Source organism: Phoxinus phoxinus, assembly GCF_949152265.1.
Source record: "Phoxinus phoxinus genome assembly, chromosome: 13".
NCBI lineage: Eukaryota > Metazoa > Chordata > Actinopteri > Cypriniformes > Leuciscidae > Phoxinus > Phoxinus phoxinus.
This window is the reverse complement of record NC_136888.1, coordinates 30,630,903-30,653,815: the sequence shown is the minus strand read 5'-3', so window position 1 is coordinate 30,653,815 and position 22,913 is coordinate 30,630,903. Positions and strand designations below refer to the sequence as shown.

General features: G+C 39.1%; 1 protein-coding gene across 4 annotated transcripts in view; it reads left to right on the top strand.

The window, feature by feature from the left end:
• tmem260 (transmembrane protein 260) overlaps nucleotides 1-2,380 on the top strand; it is a 41,391-nt gene extending 39,011 nt beyond the window's left edge. For all 4 annotated transcript variants that reach the window (XM_079633456.1, XM_079633459.1, XM_079633457.1 and 1 more), the window contains one exon: nucleotides 910-2,380. In XM_079633456.1, coding sequence (XP_079489582.1) covers nucleotides 910-1,164 — 255 coding nt within the window. In that variant the 3' untranslated portion in view covers nucleotides 1,165-2,380. The remainder of the gene's footprint in view (nucleotides 1-909) is intronic.
• Nucleotides 2,381-22,913: the final 20,533 nt, after the last annotated feature.

Sequence of the window (22,913 nt, the reverse complement as noted above, 5' to 3'; positions counted from 1 at the left end):
GCATTAAATTAAATTCTTATTACCCTTATCCTTTTCTAAATGCATGTTATCGGTCTTATTGTGAACAATTTGTTATTTTCTTTTTCTGAAAACTCTTTTTGAGAAAATCTGTATGGTGAGAGGAAAAGTTATAATTGTGATATAAAATATTTGTAATTACCTTTTTAAATGTTTTTCTAATTATGTGGATTAAACAAGTTTACAAAGTTTTATTTCGGGGTACATCACAAAAAGAAAATCTGTCGCTACTTGCATTTTTTATGACTTTAACAGGTCTTTGTAATTAAATTTAGTTTGGTTTAAACTCTTTTTTTGTTGTTGTTGCTAATTTCCGTGTTAGGTGTGCATTTAATTTTAAATAAACATTTTTATAAGAACTTTAAGTTTGAAGATTGAAAGTCTCCTTTTGGCATACTTTGATAGAATGTTCACCATCTATAAACGTGCATGTTGAATTTTTCATGTTTTAATGTCAGAAAACGATGCACACTGAGCATCATTACAGCAGCAAAGCAGCACTAATGCAGCATTATACACAGAATCAAAACCTAAAACCTAAGCTTACCTAAAACCTTTAACACTTTTCTTTTGCATCTACCTTGCAAGCTCTGCTATTACCTTCAGGAAATGAACACGTAGTTTGTCAGCATGATGTGTCACGTGAGATTATTTGTACTAAATGCAGTTTTTTAAATCATGTTTTCTATAATTAAAGTTAACTGTTGAATCAATGTTGTGTTTTAAAAGTCTTATGCAAAAAAAAGTTTAAATCTTATACCAATATATTATATATTTGTATAAAACTTAAAAGGTTTTTAAAATACAACGTTGAGTCAGCAGTTAACATATAGATGACATTATCTTTAAGTTAAATTAATTGAAATCTTTGTGGTATTTTTTTATTAACAGCTGTATTGTCAAATAGTGGATGCCCAGGTAGACTACCCAGCGAATTGGGATAAGAACCTGGCTCTTGCCGCAGAACATCTTCTCCAATCAGGGGGCAGAGGTTACGGTCTGGATTCCCTCCTAAGTCGCAGCATCCGCCACTTCAGCCGCTACCTTCAGAGAGAGCCCACCGATCCCCAGAGCAAAGCCATCCGCTCCATCATCACACACCTCAGGAAAGAACGGGACAAACTCAGAGACAGGCGGAAGGGTTGACACAGACAGGAAGTGACAGAAATGGTCTGAAACAACTCAGAGAGCCTTCAAAACACTGAAAACACCTAGATAGGTGTAGATAGCACAAGAAGGTAAGAGGGAGGGTTATAAATAAAGACTTCAGATGCAAAAGCCTCTAAGTGCCATCTGAAATTTTCTTCTAGAATGGTAATTTTTATCAAGCTTGTATATTTATGTTCAGTTATTTCACTTTAATGGCAATAAAAATTACCTATTAATTGTCATTAAAGTGAAATTATTAAACTTAAATATACAAGCTTGATAAAAATGCTTATTTTAGAAGAAATTTCAGATGGCACTTAGAGGCTTTTGCATCTGACGTCTTCAAATATAAAGAGAAAATACATAGGCCATGTTTAATGTGTATTTTACAAACACTGAGATTCATCTCACAGTAAAATGAACTCAAAATGCTAAAATGGGCCAATATGTCAGAGTTTTATACTAAGATCTTTTATATTGTAGGGTATGAGCAACTTATCCATAACCGCATCATTGTAACATTCATTTAGTTTAATTTCATTAACAATATGATTTATTGGTCAGTTTTACAAAAATCAGGGATTAAATATATTTCCTCAACATGCTGAAGTCAAACACCCAAGACCAATTGTTTTTGATAGAATATGGCTGCTGTTATTTCATTGTTATTGTTAACTTTAGCCAATTCCTGTCCTACATGAGGAGAATTTCCACAGTGAATGTAAGGGACTCAAACCTCTGAGGTGGAATTCTCTAATAGAATTTGCTATATTTGTGTGTCTCTTTTGTAATAAAATTTCACACTTTCAATATGTTAATATCCATTGAGTTGATGATCAAAGGTGTGCTGAACCTCTCATCCCACCTCTATCAATCTTTCCCTCTCTTCTCTTTTTGAATAATTATTCTTTGCCCCCCCCCCGCTGTCAGGCACGTCTCTCTCTCTCACTTTAGGATCACAAAGGTCTGAGATTGAGATTGAGATTGAGGGGGGGGAGGGGGGTAATTTTGGGCACAACCATAAGAGATTAAGAATGACCCATTAATCTGGGACAGATTTGAAAATGCAGCATCCTTTTCCCTGTCTCTTTTTTTTCTACCCCATCATTTTCCAAAACAGCTCTGATTCTCTTTAATGCAGAGGTCTTCAACAGTCCCCTAGGGAGTCCGCCAACTATTATTTGACTGATTATTAAACTCTATTCTGATTGTGTTTTTGTTTACTTTGTAAGAAAAACAAATTTCTGTGTTGTCGGCACTTAATGACCAGTGTAAAAGACGAAACCTTTACAGAAACAATGCGTTATTAAGGGGAGGGCAGCGACAACCATCTGGTTTTGTATCCTTGAAGAATGGTTTCATCCTGAGTTCAGGATGTCAGCTACACCTTATCACAATATATATAAAATTTCCCTTTCTCATGTACATTCATCTCTTCTTCCACTGAGCTGCTTTCTCTCAGTCCCTCCCGTCCCTGTTTTTTGCCTCTCTCTCATCTGAGGGATTGTGTGAACCCATGGAATCGCCGTGACCGTGGATGCAGGCAGGGAGCCACGGCAACACTGGAATGTGGGGTGCCTGAGCAGATAAGAGCTGAGAACCCAGCCAGGGAGAGGGAGCAAAGACAAGCAAGCGAGAAGTAATAAGTACATAGGATGGTGTATGTGGCACGATAGGACAGAGTTAGACAGGAAGAGCTAGAAAGAGGCGAATGGACACTGACAAGACAGAAATGAAATCGCAGCACAGGGACTTGGAGACAAAAGAGGGGAAGGTAAGAGAGAGGCCCACGAATGGTAAACTCTGAGAAGGAGCCAAAGAGAGCAGTGCAGTTGCACACACACACATATAACATGGGAAGCCAGCCTTATTCCTCTTTGCATTTCATTTACATCCCTGGCTGTATCGACCAATCGGATTGGGAGCAAAGCCCGAGGCTTAGGAGGGGAATAAAAAGACAAAAATGCCTTCGCTGCTCTCATCCCTCTCTGATAATACCCCGTCTGTTTCTCCTTTCTCCTCCGCACCCGGAGAGAAGTAGATACTGTCCGAAATGCCATAGCAGAAGCGACACCTCCGCTCCCTGTGCTTTGCCGATAGACCTCGCCAGCAGCGGGCCTGAAAAGGGGGCTTTAGCTGCGGGGCCAATCTCCTCTACTTCCTCCTGCTGAGGGAGTGAAAGGAAGGGATGGAGGACAGTGGAGGAGGATGGAGACACAATATGTGGAATTGGCTATAATGCATGCGTCACATTTCAGACTGGAGGAAATGAAACTTGTCCAGTGTGGCAGATCGCTCTCTGTTTAGACATGCTTTTCTTGTGTCTGTAACCAAAGGCCACTGTCTTGCTGCCCAGTCAGTCAATGACTGTGTATGAATTTGTGTATGAAGGTACCTGGGGTAGCAGGGTTGTCTAGTCCTGCTCCAGTAGAGCCACCTTCCTGCAGGGTTTAGCTCCAACCTGCTCTAAAACATCTGCCTGAAAGTTTATAAAAATCCTGAAGACATTGATTTGTCAGTTTAGATGTGGGGTTGGAGGAAGGTGGCCATTCATGTGCAGGACTGGACATCCCTCTCCTAAGGTAACTCAACCAAAGATACTGAATCTCTTTCTGTCAAGAAAACCCACTGTTAGAGATGCTGCCTGGCCCTTATCTTCTCACTGCGCTTCAATATAACCCTTCTGTTTTTGACCCTACAAACAATCCCCAAAGACCTGTCACCTGCCTCACTATCATCCCTCTTCCTAAAGTCTGCCTTCTCCATATCCTCATATCTTTCTTCATTAAAGCTCTGAACAATGGAACGAGATATGAGAGGGATTAGGCTGAGGCAGAGATTGTCTCCATTTCTCTGGATTGATTCTTGAACCTGTGTTTAATCCCTGGCCTTGGACCCACATAGCTGTGGTTGACTGTCTGGGGTGGGCTGTTGGAAGCTGGTTGAGGGGGAAGAGATGAAAACTATGGGCTGCTATACTGGGGGTGACACTGAGCAGCTCATGTCTGTGTTGTTCCCGGTGTCTTTGGAAAGCCCTGATAGGAATGAGGCCATGGAGGAGCCTTTGAATGAATAGATGAATTGTATCCGTCGGCTAGAGTGCTTCTAGACAGTAGGTTGGGTCCCTTTGATGATTTCAGTGTAGGCAATGTGTGTACTGTATGTGAGTGTGTTTGAAAGCCTGTGGATACCTGAACACTTAATCTTATTCTGAACATGTAGACTTTGGTCATTTCCAGGAGTGACAACTGCATTCAACCAATTTAACTCCCAAAAGACCCCCAAATTTTCATAGTGTAGTGGATTGAACCAACGTATATCTTGTTTTTATTCATTTATCAATTCACTCTCCACCATAAGTTGACCCCACCAGCTCTGTAGTTTAGGAAAGGCCCAGGACAGAAGTTGTTTAATGGTACTATACAGTAGGTAGGTCTTTCTCCCTGGGAACAAATAATAGACCAGAGTTCTTCAACACCTGAAGGGCCATTGTCCTGCAGAGTTTACTTACAACCCTTATCAATCTTACCTCCTTGTAATTTTCTAGTAATCCTTAAGAGATTGATCTAGAGTCTAAAAGACATTAGCCCTCAATAAACACAGTTGATCAGCTCTGTATAAAACAATACCAAAGAAGACCTTATTTGAACATCGTAGTAACAGGACGAGCTGCCAAACTATTTCTTTCTTTCTCTCTTTTTTTTTTTTTTTTTTTGGCTGTACAGATTATTTTCTAAATGTGGAATATCAGATTCGAGACGAGTGTGAACGGGTCATGTTCCTAAAATGACCCACATGTGCAAAAGAACAATAAAAAATATGGCACGCAGCACGCTGTCATATTTAAGTAAACAGAAGTTACTGAAGTAAGTGTTTAAGCGTTCATTTATAAGGCGATGTGCCGCTGAAGCAAGTGAATTTGTTGTGCAGGCAATAAGGAAGGAAGCAGGGAATTTTTTTCTTGTGCAGTTTTTCCAAGTTTTGCTTGTATAGAAAGCTGTGTAACTTATGAGTGATATATACTTATGAATGTAACAGCTCACCGTTTCTCCACTGACTAACTTCACTGCCGTCTTCCATATTCACTGAGTGACCGAACTACCAGTATGTAAAATCTTTGGACTGACTCCCATCAGCGCAGAATTGTGATGAATGATTGTGATATGACCGTTCAGACTCATTGCAAATCTTCAGACCTGTATCTGATATATGACCACTTATGTAATTAAAGTGGCCCGAATCGAAAAGATCAGATTCCATGTGGCTTGTGCTGTTCTCACTGTTATGTAAAAAAAACAGATCCAAGCAACAACAACACAATTCAGATTTGGGCTACTTTTGCGGGCAGTCTGGACCGTAGCTGTAACTTATATCACTCATGCATACTGTTTAAGACCAGCTTATTTAATATCTGTCTGCATTCAATCATTTGTACAACTGAGCAACAGGCCACACTGTGATAAGACCACTGCGATCCTTTTTGGAATATCAAAAGATACTAAAGATACTATGACCAACAGCCGTTTCATAAAAGATCCTTAGCTTTGCAGCTTAACATAGGAATAGCCTCATTTTCTGATACTTGTATAGATCTATTTAAATAATGGTGAGGTAAACTCACAAATTAAACACCTTTATGAATGCCTGCAGGCTCTGAAAAAGATGTCTCATTGTGCAAAAAATCCCCTCAGAAAGGGTGAGATGATATCTTACCTTTCATGTGATGAGTTGCTCTAAGTGAGTGGATGTGTGTTTGTGTGTGTGTGTGCCCAGAGCAGTGTTTCCAATTAAACGGACCTGTCTTCCTTCTCCCTCCGGTTCTAATTTTGTGCCACATTAAAGGAGTGCGACGCCATTGAGGACACAGAGCCACATTTTCATAATTTGCTGCCTGAATGTGCTTGCATCTGTGGCTGTGAATGCATGCCTGAGGAAGAGGAACAGCCACCATCCACTGAGAATGAGAAACAATATTCATATGTAGCTGCAATATCAAGTATGTTTTCTCTAATTTACTGGTCGGTGATGCGACGAGACACAGACTGTTACCTCATTCTGTTTCTGACATACTCCACATGCTTTCTCTACTTCCCAACAACGCACAAATGGTTTTGAAACTTTCTCTTTGACGTGTTCAGTGTAGAAATGAATCTCAAGCTGTTGCAGTGCAATGTGACAACGACCATGCCTGGTGTAGATATGCTGGTCTAAAGGTAGTACATACAACATGAATGCTGTAAATTTGAAGACATATAAAAACTTTTTGTAATGGACGGACTGTAATTTCTCTGAATAACAAGCGGTAGTTTGAGTATGAGAAGTGAAAATAACATTTAAAAATTGAGTGATCAGTTTTGGTAGAATTTTCATTTTTGGGTGAACTAGTCTTTTAAATTCTCAGAATATTAAATCGTGTTTGGATCCAAACAGCATGTTTTAATAAAATACCAAGTCCAGCTGGTTGATGACAGCCATGTTGATGGTCAATCAATGGATTAACTTAGAAGGTTACAGCATACTGTAGTTTCATTGGTTTACAATTCATATTGCAACAAACATTTAATCAGGGATTGCTTGGTTGACACTTTTTCATCATTTCTTGTGGAAAATATTTGTGAAGGGCTTAAACGGATGAATCACGTTCTGAAAAGTTTACATTTCCACCCTGACAGACAGGAGCTAATCGCAGCATTGGGGGAACATTGGGAAAATGTTTCATAATGGGCAGACACCGGCTAATCTAAAAAGCTCCCCATTTACAAATGGAAATCCCAGGATCCAATTGGGCTAATGAAGAGAGTTGAGCGGGATAATACGATGTGCTGTAATGCTGTGTAAGAGGCCTGTAATGTTGTGTTGGTGGTGAAGCCTCTGTGCTATGAGTTGTGTGACTGACTGGAGAGACTTCCAGAGCCCGAAGGCCTGGCTGCGACTCTCAGCGCCTGCCTCAAGAGACCTCTTCCTAGTAAGATCTGTCTTCCTCACCCTTTTGGAGGAGGAGGGAATTCGGCATGCTGAAGTGGTGCAGAATGGACTCTCCTCTGATCTCTTGCCCCATCCGTTCCTACTGTTCTCCATCTGTTTTTCAGTTTCAGACGTGGGTTCGAACGGAAAATGAACTGAATGAGTCTACTGTACATTTTCAGTTCTCCGTGTGTTACTCTCGCTTGTTGTCCCGCTTGCACTCGTTTTTCTAGTACTATACTGTGTTGGTACGATGGGACAGTGGGGGTCGTGGGTGTCAAATATGTATGTCAAACGAATAGTTTAGTCCCAACCCTATGAAACACACCTGAACCAGCTAATAAAGGTCTTCAGGATTAGAGCGTTTTGGAGCTGGTCGGACCGTGGCCCTCCAGGAGTGGAGTTTGAATCGTGCATTGCATAGTAATAGCATAGTACTTTTAATTACTAATCATACTGTAAACTTAAAAAAAAGTAAGTGTTCGTGAGGCCTTCAAATTTTAAGTTTAGTCAACTTGAAATGTGAAGTTGTACTAGTGACAACTTGGATATTTGAGTTGAATATACTTAATGTTAAGGCAGCACAAACACTACGGTTTTAGGTTGAAACAACTTTTTCTTTTTTTTTACAGTGATTGTTTCTATTTACTTAAAGGATACTTCATATATATTTTAAAAGAAAATAGCTTTTTTAAAAGAAAGTTAAGGTGCAGTCACATAAGCGAAATTTTAACTAATTTTGCATGCACAAAACCGGTCCAGTGTCCATTGTCAATAGTATAGAGCTGAATGAAGCACAGCTCACACAGAAGTCACTTTCAAAACGAGCAGCTTTAAAGCAAATTCGCATGACCAACTTGAACCTGAAGTGAAATCTGTGCGGGGAACTTTTTTCTTTGTGGGGAACTCCCAATCGCACATATTCCTATTGTCGTAAATGGAATTTCCCAGCAAAATTTAGAGCAACTTTAAATGTGACCACACCTTTACACATCTGTCTACTGCAAAACAATATGGTAGTAAATATTAGTTACTTGGTTCATCACCAGTTTCATCAGCTGTTTTTAATTTATGCTGTCATTAGGTAAAAAAAAAAAAAAAAAAAAACACATATAAAGAGGACTTTAAACTTTAGCATTCAGTATTATGGTACTGAATGCTTATTATATTAAGTTATATTGGTACTTCAAATAATGATATTACCATTGTTCATGTCCAAAATAAACAAGTCAAAACCATAGTATTACTATGGTACCTTGCACAAACAGTGCCCTCTCTTCTAATACCTGTTTCCTTCCTACCCCTTGTTGTCACTCGTTTTCACCAGCGACGGCCCCTCCCCCTCTCTCGTGCAGTCGCTCTCGCAGATGTGCACAAACAAGAAGAGATTAAAGCAAAACGAATCTAAACAGACAAACGGAATTAGACTGACGGGTGTTGGTGGCCTGGGTTGGAGTGATAAACACAGTGATGCTGAGTGTGTGTGTCTGTGTGCATGTGTGTTTGTGCATGTGTGTGCTTTCTAGTGTCTAGAGGATTAACAGTGGTTAGGTGTGTATGCTGGGTTGATTGCTTTTGGGTACTGCAAAGTGTTTGTATAATGCATTCTGTTTTTGTAATTGTTTCTTTTTAATTTCTGTGTGACATCAGCCTGAACCCAGTGTTTTCACTGACACGTAAATATGTACGAATTAAAAATATATGGGCACGTATGCTGTAAACTAACTTAAATGCTAACATATACTTTGGTGGATGATACATAAATCAATAATTTTTTTTTTTTTTTTGTTAACGTCAATATTTAGGTCCTGGTCAAGCTTCACTAAATCATTTGGCTTGATTTTTTTAAATAAAATCTGCATGCATAATCGTAATATAAAAAATAAATAAAATGTTTTAAAATAGTTTTAGATTGTGACACCACAGGACATTTCTAAAAACCATTATTGTCATCAAAATATGAGATAATAAATAAGACACTACTTCTACATTTTCACACATAAATCGACAGAAGTCATGCTTGCATGTAGAGTCACTGCAGTGCAAGTCTTCAAAGTGCCTCGTACTTGATGTGTGTGTGCCCAGTCAGCAGGCATAAGTGTGTCTGAAGGTGAGAGTGTGTCAATGGCCACTAATGGGTTGTTTTGATCACCTGTCTGTGTCTGATTTCAAAGCTGCAGGCTACAATTTCATAGGAGATGGAATGTGTGTGTATGCGTGTTAGAGAGTGTGTGGAACATCGGTCTGGCAGACACATTTTAGATCAGATGTGTGGATGACCACCTGCTTCCAACTCATCGTCTCTTACAGAACCGCCAATTACTTTAAAAGCTTGAAGTATTTACAGCTGCAGTGTGTAATTTCTGCACCACTAATGGCACCAAATGGAATTAAAACGAATGACTGTTTCCAAACAGGTTTCCCCATCTTCCAAATGCCATCCCAAACTCAATGCCATTGGTGTTGTTTTTGTTTTTGCATGTGTAGCCAGAAATGTGATAAATTGGGTAAATATTGAAAATATTGCATATTTCACAAGTTGCGATGTAGCAGAAGTAGCGACTGATAATTTATTCTGTATTGTGACGGATACATTTGACTGTAACGGATTATCGAAAAGAGGGGAAAAAAAAGTAGGACGGGTCTTGGTTATATTCATCATCGATTGCAGTCGGTTGTAAGTAAGTGGTGGTTTAAGCGGGCGAAATATTTAGAGAAGTCCGGCATACATCACCAGAGAAAAGTCTGTCGTTTCACTGGAAGATTGAGTTATTATTATTATTTGTTTAAAAATGTATAGGTAAAATAAAAGAATAACATTTAAATTGATTCAATTTGATTTTTTGGAAAGATTTACAATAACATCATGATGCATTTAGAATCCATTTCATGCTGAGGTGCAGTATGCGATTTCTCAAAATCTTTGTTGAACACTGTTGATATTTAAAATCAATCCAGACAAACACACTCCTCCCTTTATTGCTCCGCCCACAAAATGCACGAACACGCGATGCAAGAGTGGATGTCTCTTTATCAGAGCAGAAGTGAAGCAAACTAAAGCTTCGCGGAAAATAAAGCGAAGATGACAAATGAATGACAAGGAAGCACAGAATTGTTTTAACATACAGTACACAAGAGCAAGCAATAGTTTGTTGTTAGCCAGCAGCACACACTCATAATCAGTGTTACTCACGTATGGAGCAGAAACAACTTCGGCATCCGTTTGCAGGCCTTCCCGCTTCGTTTTCTCCAGCGCTGGACAGTGACGACTGGTGGGTTTTAAAATAGAGGAGGCACACAAAATTTTAGCGGTCGGATTTTTTAACTACTTAAAAATCTATTTTTTGTTGACTTATATACCTGAATATTTATAGAAAACGACACAGACATCAAGACAACATAAATATAAGTTTACTCACATAGTCCTAGCCTATCACTTGAAGCAAAAAATACATCCTTCTGTTCTTTTAAATGTCCGTGTTAAAAGAGAACGTTCTGTCGTTTAGTGAAGTTGATTGCTGTAGCCTCTGGCATGGGATCTTCCTTTATTTTTAAATCAAAAATTCAATGTCTCTACTCTCCATAGTTACATCAGCGGTAGCAGTTCAAACTAATATCACGTAATTTACGTCTCTTCAATGATTGTTTGATATACCAAGGAAGGCTAGCCTCCTCTGCCATCATGTTACTTTTCTCAAACCTCCTAATCCCCGAAAGTTAATTACTCGATGGTGATTGGCTATTTAGTTTTTTACCTACAGAGGCACAAGTCTCCGGCTATGGATTTGCCTCACCTTCTCTATCCCCTCAGACTCACGTTTTGCAGATTCGGCATATTCTGGGAAGAAGTGCGTGGTAATTACACTTAAAGAGGTGAAATTAAAAACAAGAAATACACATTCTGAGATATCAAATTTTGGGTAGGCTGTGCCTCCCTTGATGAGTCACCACTGGCGCTGGAAATCTTTTCTAATATTAACGTGGGTCCTAAAGCTCTTGGGTTATGATCCCCTTCTTTTTACGGTGATATACCTCTGACGTTTTCTCTTTTGTAATGTCTTTCAGCCATTTCTCTTTCTACAGTTTTCTTTTCTTCAAAACTCACTCTCTCTCCTCCCCCATCATGAGGACACACCCCCTACTGCTGATTGGCTACAAGTTTGTTGTGGTCCTTGGGCCTTTTTAACAGCGTTTCTTCAAAAATCCCTTTATGCACCTTTAAGGATCTTTTTATTTTAAAGAATGTCTATTCTCTTCTATCATATTTCCCTAGATGATGAAGTCATTGTCAGTGTTTTGCTATGTGGTTGCTGAGGTGTTAAAAGTGACCCTGGTACTATGCGGTTGCTAGTGTGTTCTGGGTGGCCGTTAAGTGCAAGTTTTTCCATACATGGCTCAAGTCCCTTCTTCAATATAAGTATATGGATTTGGCCTGTTTTAGCAACCATCTGGCAAAATGTACAAGTTTATTGCATACAAAACAGTTCACCTCTCCTTGCTTGTTCATGTCCGTATCACAAATGTGAGGGAAAAGTTGCAATAGGTAGCACTTTATTTTACAGTCTTACATGCTATGTACTACTAATGATTACAATAACTGTGTAATAACTAGGTACTAACCGTGAACCTACCCTTAAACGTAACCTTAACCCATGTACAGTAGTAACCTTATATTACCAGTACTTTCTTGGATAAGAACGCTGTAAGTACACATAAGTGCATGTACTGTTAAATAAAGTGCAACCTACTTAATGTAGGAGCATTAGTAATAGTGATGTTTGCCTTAAAGGGATAGTTCACTTCAAAATGAAAATTCTGTCATTATCTACTCACCTTCAAGATGTTTTAAACCTGTAATAATTTCTTTCTTCTGGTGAGCACAAAGGAAGATATTTTGAAGAATGTCGGTAACCAGACATTTAAAGGACCCCAATGACTTACATAGTTGGAAAAAAATACTATGGAAGTCAATGGGATCCATCAACTGATTGGTTACCAACATTCTTCAAAGTATCTTCTTTTGTGTTCAACATAAGAAAGAAATGCATACAGGTTTGAAACAACTTGATGGTGAGTAAATGATGACTACACAAGATGGAATTGAGACAAACTTGAAGTTTTCCAAATGTGATGCCTACGCCAGATCCTGGGAATTTCGATTCGCGACCGCATCACCAACGACGCAATCCGAGCCAGATGCCAACAACAACCAGCCAATCGAAGAGCAGATACAACAACGACGGCTGAGATGGTTTGGACACGTGTGTAGAATGAATGCAAATCGAATACCACACCAACTCCTCTGGAGTAAACGACCAACCCAGTGGAGAATCCAGCGCACTGCACCCAAGAAAACATGGATCAAGCCAATCGAAGAAGATCTGAAGAAGCAGCGGCTTGGCCCAGCAGGCAAGAGTAGTCGCCACAGACCGAAAAGCATGGAGACAAGTGATCATACTGGTTGTGAGGTCGTCCTCCCCCAGATGACAGCTAGGGATCAAAGAAGAAAGAAATGATGACAGAATTTTCATTTTTAAGTGGACTATTCCTTTAATAAGCACTATTTGTTTTTGTATAACAGATCTTTCTACAGTAACAGACTGCAACAGGCATTTGTCCCTCCTGGGACAGACATTCCCAACACTCCACAGAATATCTTCCCAAATACCAGAAAGCAGATTACATGGAAGAAGTGTACAGACCAACAAAAGATTACAGACTGTAGACATCCTCAGCCCAATGCCCTTTAACCAGGCTGCCGAAGTACAATGCAGTCTTATTCCATCTCGTCCCCACAGCAAAGCTCTCTCCGCCACGCTGCCTGTTGGCCTGTTGTGGTGAAGGGATCGTTTCTGCTGGAAAAGGTATTCTCCTAATGACACTGTTTCACACCAATGCCCTATCTGCTCAACCGGTATTAGTTAGGCTTTGGGGTTCAAGTGACTAAGGGGGTTTAGAGATGGATTTAAAAGGAGAAGAGGAGAGAGTGAAGAAAGAGAGAGAGACTCTCTGTTGTTCTTGAAAAGCTGTATTTATCCAGGATTAGAGACACCAACATGTTAATAATTGTTTCTCAGAGAACTGCGAAGAAGCACTTCCCCTGTAATCCCCTAATCAGACATTACACCTCTAAGCATGCCCGCGACACAGGCACGCCAACTGCTCCCGCTCACTCACTTTCCCAGCATCCCACCCGTCTGTGGTGTTAGTGACGCCCACCATACTGCGCAAACGCCACGCAGTGATGCTGTATCAGGCCTCTCAGAATGAGCTCACAATGAAGGCAGCAACAGTCAACCCAAGGCAACAATTGGATCTTTAGTTATTCTGGGACATGTCATATTTCCTGAAGCAAGCCATTGGTCTTCTGTAGAGTCTAATGGGAAAAGAGTCCCCAAAGATTGGCATTTGAACAGGGGGTTCACTGTTGTAGAAGATTAACTTCAATGATACTCAATTTTACTTAAGCGGCAACAAGTCGTTCAACTAACGCTTCATATATTTTGTATATGTATTTAACTCTAAAAGACTCCAATAGCATTAACATTTCAAGAAACATACTAAAAGGGTCAGTTCACCCAAAAGTAATTCGCTCATTTGCTTATATTGTTCTTTATGGAAGCTTGTTTCCACCACGGAATAAAACTATTTAAAAGGTAATGCAACTTTTATCTCACAATTCAGACTTTTTTCCTCACAATTGTGAGTTTACATTCGCAATTTAGACTTTTTTTCTCAGAATTGTGAGATTAAAAGAATTATAAGTCTATAAAAAGTCACAATTGCAAGTTATAAAGAACTCCATAAATAGCGAGATATAAACTCGCAATTCTGAATTTTTCTCGCAAATGCGAGTTTATATCTCGCAATTCTGACTATATCTCACAATTCTTTCTTTATACACTGACAACTTACAAAAACAACATTATAAATGAGTTATAAAGTCAGAATTGTGATATATAAACTTGCAATTGCGAGTTATAAAGTCCAGTTCGGAAGATTTTTTTTTTTTTTTTAAAGCTGACAGAGTTTATATCTCACAATTCTGATTTAATAATTCAAAGTTGTTATTATAAGTAGAATTGTGAGATTGAAACTGTCAGCTTAAAAAAAGTATTTTTTCCTCCGAATTTGACTTTATAACTCGCAATCTCACAATTCTGACTTAATAACTCATAAAGTTGCTAAGTTGTCATTTGTAAGTTGTCATTGTATAAAGTCAGAATTGAAAGTATATATCTCGCAATTCTGAGAAAAAAAGTCGCCTTTTTAATTTTTTATTCTGTGGCGGAAACACGCTTCATGGTTCTTAACCTGTCTGATTCTTTTGTGTAACACAAAAGATGATGTTTTGAAGATCTGTTTTGCCCATATAATAAAAGTCAATGGGTTCCAAAACTAAACAATATTGGACACCACTGACTTTCACTGACGTTTTTTTAATGTCTTTTGTGTTCTGCAGAAGAAAGAAAATCATAGAGGTTTGGAACAACATGAGGGTGACTAAATGAAGACAGAATTATAATTTTTTGGTGAAATAACCCATTAGCTTTTAATGACCTTTCATTATTTTATGAAAGCTGAAACCTTTTCACTATATAATAACATGTTTTAAAGGTCCTCCATGAACAATATTACATCACTGTTTGGGGTCTCAAGGACCCCTCCAATGAGAGCTGTAATACCTGGAGAAATGCACACATTATCCTTCATCTCAATGGCAGTTGCTCGGCTGACACCTGAAGACCCAGAGGTGTGCATCCCGCATTCTGGCTTTGCTCTTGGGCAGTTCCAGAAACAGGTTTTAAAGCTAATCACCTGAGCCATAAGTGTCATGCAACTAATTACTCAAGACAAGAGCCATTGAAAATGGAAGCCGTGCAATAGCAGGAAGCATGAGACAAAGTGATGATTATAACAAATGAGCAACGTTTGTTAATTAATCTTAGTTACTTTCTTTGAACTTCATCCCTTCATAATAAAAAAATAAAACACAAAGTAAATAAAGCCCAATACAGATGTATGGTCGCTTTATTGAAACACACACACACACACCAGTTAAGCTACAAACACTTCCATCATTTTACACATTTTAGGCCCTGTTTACACTGTATTAAGATGTGTTTTGGTCGATCGGATCACAAGTAGACGAGGGAGACACATTCCCGTTTACACCTGGTGTTTTAATCCGTCTCTTGTCCACTTTCAACCATTTCTGTTCTGATTTCTTCGAGGAGAGGGTTAAAGGTATGTTTTTTTTTTAGATCTTTCGATCTAATGGATGAAATAATCTTGCGCAATTTACACATGAACACGACCAGAAACACAACAGATAGCTTCACCTTTCGTTTCTGCTCTGACAGCCGCACGACCACACTGAACGCTGTGAGTGTGTGTTAGAAATCAGGAATGATGAGAGAACATTTTTCATCATCAAACCAACCTTGGGTCTTCAGCCGACAAAGTTTAAATCCCGTCTCACTAGCGGCTTCCCAGAGCAGACGGTCTTTTGTGGCTGTTCAAACACATTCGTCCACATGAGTGTTTACACTACGAAAGCAATCCGGTTGAATGCGTTTTCAACTCTGGAAGTGGTCGAATGTGGACAAGCTCAAAGCGTTTTAGACTCCCGTTTACCCCGGTATTTAGCGTCGTCCACTTGTGATCCGATCGACCAAAACGCATCTTAATACCAGGTGTAAAGAGGGCTTTATGGCACTGTTAAACTATCCTACACCAATGGGCTGATAAGTTTTGCTGTAGGCCATGTAATAAAGTGAGAGGGTCGTGTAGATATTGTGTAAAAGGTCAAAGAGGTCATCGAAACACCATTCCTCACTGTCTAGGCGTTCTTGAGGGCACGGGGGGGCAGTGAACCTCTGAGTTCATTATTTGTGCACGCTGGGAGAATGACAGACTGACAGGCTCGCTCTCTCTGGGCCGGGTGGAGGGTCTCAGACCACCGGCTGTGCTGGAGGTCAAATGTTTTTGATCTTTATAGTCTCGTTCGTGGTGTGTCGAGACTGCGATGTTCAAATTTTTCAATTTAATTATTAGCATTAATGGCCAGTAAAATCAAACTTCATACAAAGTGCTCATTAAAAAAAAGAAATAGATATAAACCTCAAAACTGAATTCAGGTTATTATATGAGGCCACGGATAGTGTGTCTCAACTGTTAATGCTTAAAACAATAGTACACTTGTTTAGAGCAGCAGGTGTGTGCTATTGTTGTGTTTTTTTTTTATCATCTGCCTCGAGTTTGTTCCGTTTTCATAACAATGGCATCTCAATCCAATGGCCCTTTGTTGACTTAATTTCACCCACTGTATTTCTCTTTGTTTTTCTCATGTTTTACTATTTTTTTGTTGCCATTGTTAATGATGAATGTTGATTGTTTGTCATCCGTCTCCCCCCCCCACCCCCCCACCCCGGTTTGGGATGGAGAGTGAGTAGCGGGGACACAGAGGGATTAACCTGGCAGAATTTAATTAGTGGGGCTGTTGTCTCTGCCTTTAACCATCCAATCTCCTCCAGCAACAGCTTGGCCTGTGACGGACAGGCCTCGTGTTTGGGGTAGGGGGGGTGCGTATGTGTATGCGTGCGTGTGTGTAAATGTCCCTGTTCCTCAACTAAAAAAGACAGCAGATGAGTTTATAATATCTATGTATTATTTATTTAGCTGTTGGATGGTTTAACAACTAATTGAATGCAGCAAATGCCTGGGACATTTCGTGGCTGCTATTATTTGAAGAACAACATGTAGCCCTTAATATGATGCTTTTTGCTCTTGTCCTCCGACCCCTCCCTCCCTCCCTCCCCCCGGCGGGTCGTATTGAACGTGTGGTCCAGCGCGTGGGCTTGGGGGCAATCATTGGCAGATCTGAAGCTGACACTGTTGCATTGTAATCTTGATGCTAAGCTCTCCCATTAACCCATCTGGGGTCCAACGCCCCACATAACCTCTCCAAACACACATGCACACACACTTTTGATGCTGGTCATGTGCGGGAAGTGTGCCTGTACACGTAAACACCTGCTGAGCATTACAGAACAATTAGTACCCGCATATTCCATAAAACAAGAGCAAAAGCCCTGAAACACAGCCTAAAGCTGGAGATAGTGAGGAACCCAATGACATTTTCGCAGGTGTTCAAAAGGTGTTTTTTTCTTCTTCTAGAAAGTCTGACGTTTCAAAGAAATTAATACATTTATTCAGCAAGGATGCATTATATTGCATTAAAAAAAGATTTAAAAAATACAGATGGTTGCTGGATGAAATTAATGTTTAAATTGAATTTGTACTTCAGTCAATACAAAGTCTGCATTTTCTCCAAATTTATAATTTAATGACGAGAAATAAAGTGACAGTATAGAATACTGTTATTATTTTATGTTATTATATTATAAAAAATTATATTTAAAATAAATGCTGATCTTTTGAACTTTCTATTCATCAAAGAATAATAAAAATTATTATAGTTTCCACAATTTTTTTTTTCCTGAGCAGCAAATAAGCATTAGAATGATTTCTGGAGGATCATGTGACTGCTATATATCTGTTGAGCTATATACAGAGTGACTTGAGAATGAAAATGTATATTGTCAACATATAAAGATGATTTGTAGAATTAGAATTATAGGTATTGGCATGTTGAATTAAAAGTCATGGTGGTTTGGATAAAACATCAAACCCTAAATGCATTATAAAATGGCTTTTAAAGATCTGTCACACTCACTATAGTGGACACCACGCATCAGACGATTAATATAAAAGGTGTTTTATAATTTCAGTGTTTATTTTAGAATGAAATGGACTAGGAACATGTAAAATGAAATAATTCTTTCACCATTTAAATATACGGATTCAAATAGCTTTTTTCACTAAAGAGACTTTCAGAAACTAAGCTTCTGTAAACCTCTATAACAGTCTCACAAACACCCCCCCCCCCCCCAAACTACTAATTAGAGGCTCATTAGGAAACTCTGGAGGTTTTATGTTTCACTGTCCTACCAGGAGCTCAACTGTTCACTCGAGCTGACAGCAAGCTGCCTGTGATACATTATGTCAAAAAAACGTTCAGTGTTCAACAAACTTAATTTTATGGCTGTTTAAATCAATATATTGCTTATTTAACCTGCATTTCTCTCTTTCAAGTGATTCAAGTGAAATTTCTCTTATTACTATGCGCTATTAAAACTCATATCGCATATTATTAGGTGAAACGTAACCTTTGTGACTTCGTAATCTAAAGCTGGGAATTAGTATTTATTTTGCCATGAAATGTAAAGCCCTTGTTATTGAAAAGTGTTGTTTGTCTGTTTTCCACCAAAAGCCAAACTACTGTCCCAACAAAGCAACCTTATTTCCACTGTTCCAAATATCCTTCTTTATTAACATAAAAATGACGGCTAGAAAAGAGAGTAAATAGATGCGTTGTTTGTTAGAAACTAGGCCAAACGACTGCTGGCAAACAGAAGGGCCGTCGTGGGTCACAGTCTCGACGCGGAAGCGCCAAAGCCTCCACAAAGGAAACAATCAACAAAAACAACTCTCACTAACGCGGAAACTCGTGACGTAGTGCAGTCTAGACAATGTGTCATAATGCCATCATTTCTCGTCATTAAATTATACATTTGGAGAAAATGCAGACTTTGTATTGACTGAAGTAAATCCAATTTAAACATTCATTTCATCCAGCAACCATCTGTATTTTTAAAATCATTTTTTCTCTCAGGATGATGCAGTATCTTAAACACATTTATAGAATATGGTCCAGTTTGATATATAGTTTTCACCGTAACATAACTCTGGCCTTTGACGTGAGGTGTCATGCAGGGTTAAAAGCACTGCCCTCCGTGGGGACTCCAGTGTGACCCCCATGATCCACGTCTGCTCGTCCCCGGGGACTCAGAAGTCAATAAAAATGCTATTGTGAGCCCAATAGTGTAGTCAAGTGGACAATCAACTCAATCCATGTACATTTACGCTGGACCATTGCTGTTTTTTCCCCACCAGTGTCAAAATATATATTTCTAGGCTTATAAGAAAGAAATTCAAGCCTCTTTTTTTTGTACATATTATCTTATACATATATCTTAGAGGACATATGGGTTCAGATGATCTGACCTTGATTCATTCCCGAAGAGTATTCACTCAAACAACTAATTTCCTAATCTGAATATGTATGTAAAAAAAAAAATGTATTCCACCATTTGCACCATCATCGCTTTGTTTTAATGTAATATGAACTCACAGAGAATCCTTCGCAAACACACGGACTTATAACCCACAAATAAACAAGTCCAAACAGCTGCCCCCGAAGCACACAGCTCACCAACTCACGCAGGGGCCCGGACAGGGAGTCTAAACCCCACCAGATTTGCTCCATAATGCCCTCACCCCCACCCCTCAAGTTCCACATTCTGCCCTTGGTTGTGTGACCCAGCCTAAATAGCCCTTTTGTCTGACTGGGACAAAAACCAGTGGCTGAGTGTCTGGTGTAGCACGTGCTTTGCTTTGTGCTTCTCTGCGCACTGAACAGGTGGGCACAGACACTGCAAATTAGAGGAAAACTGGACAAAAACAGGGAGAAGTTAAAGCTGTCAATCACCCTGGAAACTCTTAGATGTCATAATTCTAAAATCAGCAGGAGGGCAAATCTTGAGATCAGATGTACTGTATCTTTACTATGTTGTTTCCTTCAGATTAACCCAGAACCCATGGGTATCTTATTGCTATGGGAACTGCTGAGGTGACCAAGAGCAGGTTAACCATGATTGGCTCATTTGAACTTTCAAACAACACCTGGTGGTCTCAATGGGATTTGTACCTACATCCCAACAAGTGCATTAATACATAACAACTGTGGTGTCACAATGAGAAATATATTAAGGAGAACTAAAGCCAGTTATTAGAAATGTTGATATTTGCATTCTTTTTCAAGTTTCATATTCATATTCAAAGTCAAAGTTGACTTTTTGTCATTTTTAGCACATTGCATGGCAATGGTAAAAACAAAAGAGTTTCTTCATGGAACAATGCATTTCTGATGAAAGCCATGAACGTCTTTGTTTCTCTGTTTATATACTCCATTTATGTTTTGTTTAAAACAAGATCTTTAACAATTTATTATTTATTTTTTTAATACAGGCTTTAAGAGTCTAACTATTAATAATTAAACAGGGAATGTCAGTGTCACACTCCTCTATTTGGGTGATTATGTTATAGACATGCAGGTAGCAAAATCTTTTTTTTGTTTCCCATTATGAACTAATGAATCTGAATGACTGATTCATTAATGGAAACAATGGGCAGTAGTACCTGAAGCAAAGTTGAGTGGCACTGGGGTCAATGGTTCAGCCGCTCACAGAGCGGTTTCTGAGAGCTCACAAGCACTATCAAGTGCTCTGATTTCTCCAGCCTTTGATTAGGATGATGAAGTATTCCCAAACAGCCCAAATCACCTCTTTATCCTCAAACAATTAGGAGCCCTTGGAGGACTAATTATCCTGCTTTAGAAAGGGACCTGAAAGATGATGGAAGAAAAAAAAAGGAACTATAGCAATAGTCAGTTTAGTTAAAGGTAGGGTAGGCAATTTCGGAGAGACTAGCAATAGCAAGCTTTGAATGCATAAGATCCCTCCCTTCGGAACATTTCCAAAACCACGTTTCCTTCAAACCACTGAATGCACACAGCAAAGTCATGAAATGAGATCGTTAAATAACCTCATCTCATGTTTTTCAATTCTGAAAAAACAGAGATTCTAATTATTGAACAAAATGCTTCCTCACGTAATAAGCTAGAATACTGTCTAACACTTGATGGCTGCTCTGTCAAGTCTTCGTCGTCGGATAGGAACCTGGGTGTGCTCTTTGATACCAATCTTTCATTTGAAAGTCACGTGTCTAGTATCTGTAAAACTGCATTTATCTTTAAAATATATCTAAATTACGTCATATGCTCTCAATGACAAATGTGGAACAATTAGTTAATGCGTTCATGACATCAAGGCTAGATGATTGTAATGCTCTACTGGGTAGTTGCCCTGCACGCTTAATAAACAAACTACTGCTAGTTCAAAACGCAGCGGCTCGAGTTCTTACCAGAACCAGGAAGTATGACCATATTAGCCCCGTTCTGTCAACACTGCATTGGCTGCCTATTAAACATCGTATACATTTTCAAATATTGCTGATTACTTACAAAGCACTAAATGGTTTAGCTCCGCAGTACTTGAGCGAGCTCTTAACGCATATAGTCCTTCATGTCTATTGCAATCTCAAAATTCTGGCCAGTTGATAATACCTAGAATATCAAAATCGACTGCTGGCGGTAGATCCTTTTCCTATTTAGCACCAAAACTTTGGAATAGTCTTCCTAACATAGTCAGTTCAAATCTAGACTATAAACACATCTAACATACACATGACACATTATAGACTTCTTCTTTATCGCAGTCCGCCATATCCAGATCTGATGAAGGACCTGGACACGACGACAACACAGTCCTGAAGTGTCAACTAGTCTCTCCCCTGTGAAGGCCTCCCTCCCTTTCTCTTCACCTCTGTACAGATAAAACGTTGTTGGGATTATTCCAGTTCACATGGCTACCCGGAAGCGATAAATAAATATTTATTAAAAAAATGTAAGGCCAGACCAGTTTGTTGAGGGTTGTAAAGAAGGACTACACGCCTGCACACACATATATATTCAAACGCGGATACTATAGACTAAACACTACACTGCGGATGTGCTCAGTCTTTTCGCGGGTTCGGGTTTTTGAGGTTTGAGATAACCTTGGCAAAGGCTTGCACCTTGGAATCTATTTCAGGGTTTGCGTTCGCGAGCCAGCAGGCACTGTTTTGTGCAGATGAGCTGGCCGGAGCTCGTTGAGTGTTTTCTGTTAGAACGGTGTCGTGTTAGCGGCCCCTAAGTTAATAACTTATGATCTTTGTAAGAAGTGAATCAATTAATCAAAACTAACTTTAGCTGGACACTAACTTTATCCTAGAGCTGCTGTGAAGTCATAACAATCTCTGTTACGGTAATATCCTATTATCACTGTAAAGCTGCTTTGGAACAATATTGTTAAAAGCGCTATATAAATGAAGGTGACTTGACTTGACTCATGTCTCAAAGCACATATTACAATAATGATGAATGTTAAACAAAGTACAGAGCTCTTAAAGGGTTAGTTCACCCAAAAATGTAAATTCTGTCAGTAATTACTCACCCTCATATTGTTCCAACCCCGTAAGACTTTCGGTCATCTTCGGAACTCAAATTATGATATTTTTAATGAAATCTGAGAGCTGTCTCACTCTTTGATAGGCTCTATGTAATTTCATTCTGCCGGCCCAGAAAGATAGTAAAGACATCGTTAAAATAGTCCAAGTGACTACAGTAGCTCAACCGTAAGTTTATCAAGCGACGAGTATACTTTTTGTGCGCAAAAAACATACAAAAATAACGACTTTATTCAACTATTCATTTTCTTCCGTGTAGGCCTCTGGCGTGAGTTCACGAGAGCGCCACGACGCATGAGAAGATTTTCCTGTACAAAATTTCCTGCACAAAATGTGATAGCATTGTAATATAACTATAACAAACAATACAATTTACAGTGGCTTTATAACTTAATTAAAACAAAAAAGCAAAACACACCTGATGCACATTCTTTGTTCTTCATTTTCTAGAAGTATGGCATTAAAAACCTTGCTGTATTTTTGTGTATTTAATTAAAATAAGGTACACCGCCATCTTTCTCCGACGAAAGGGA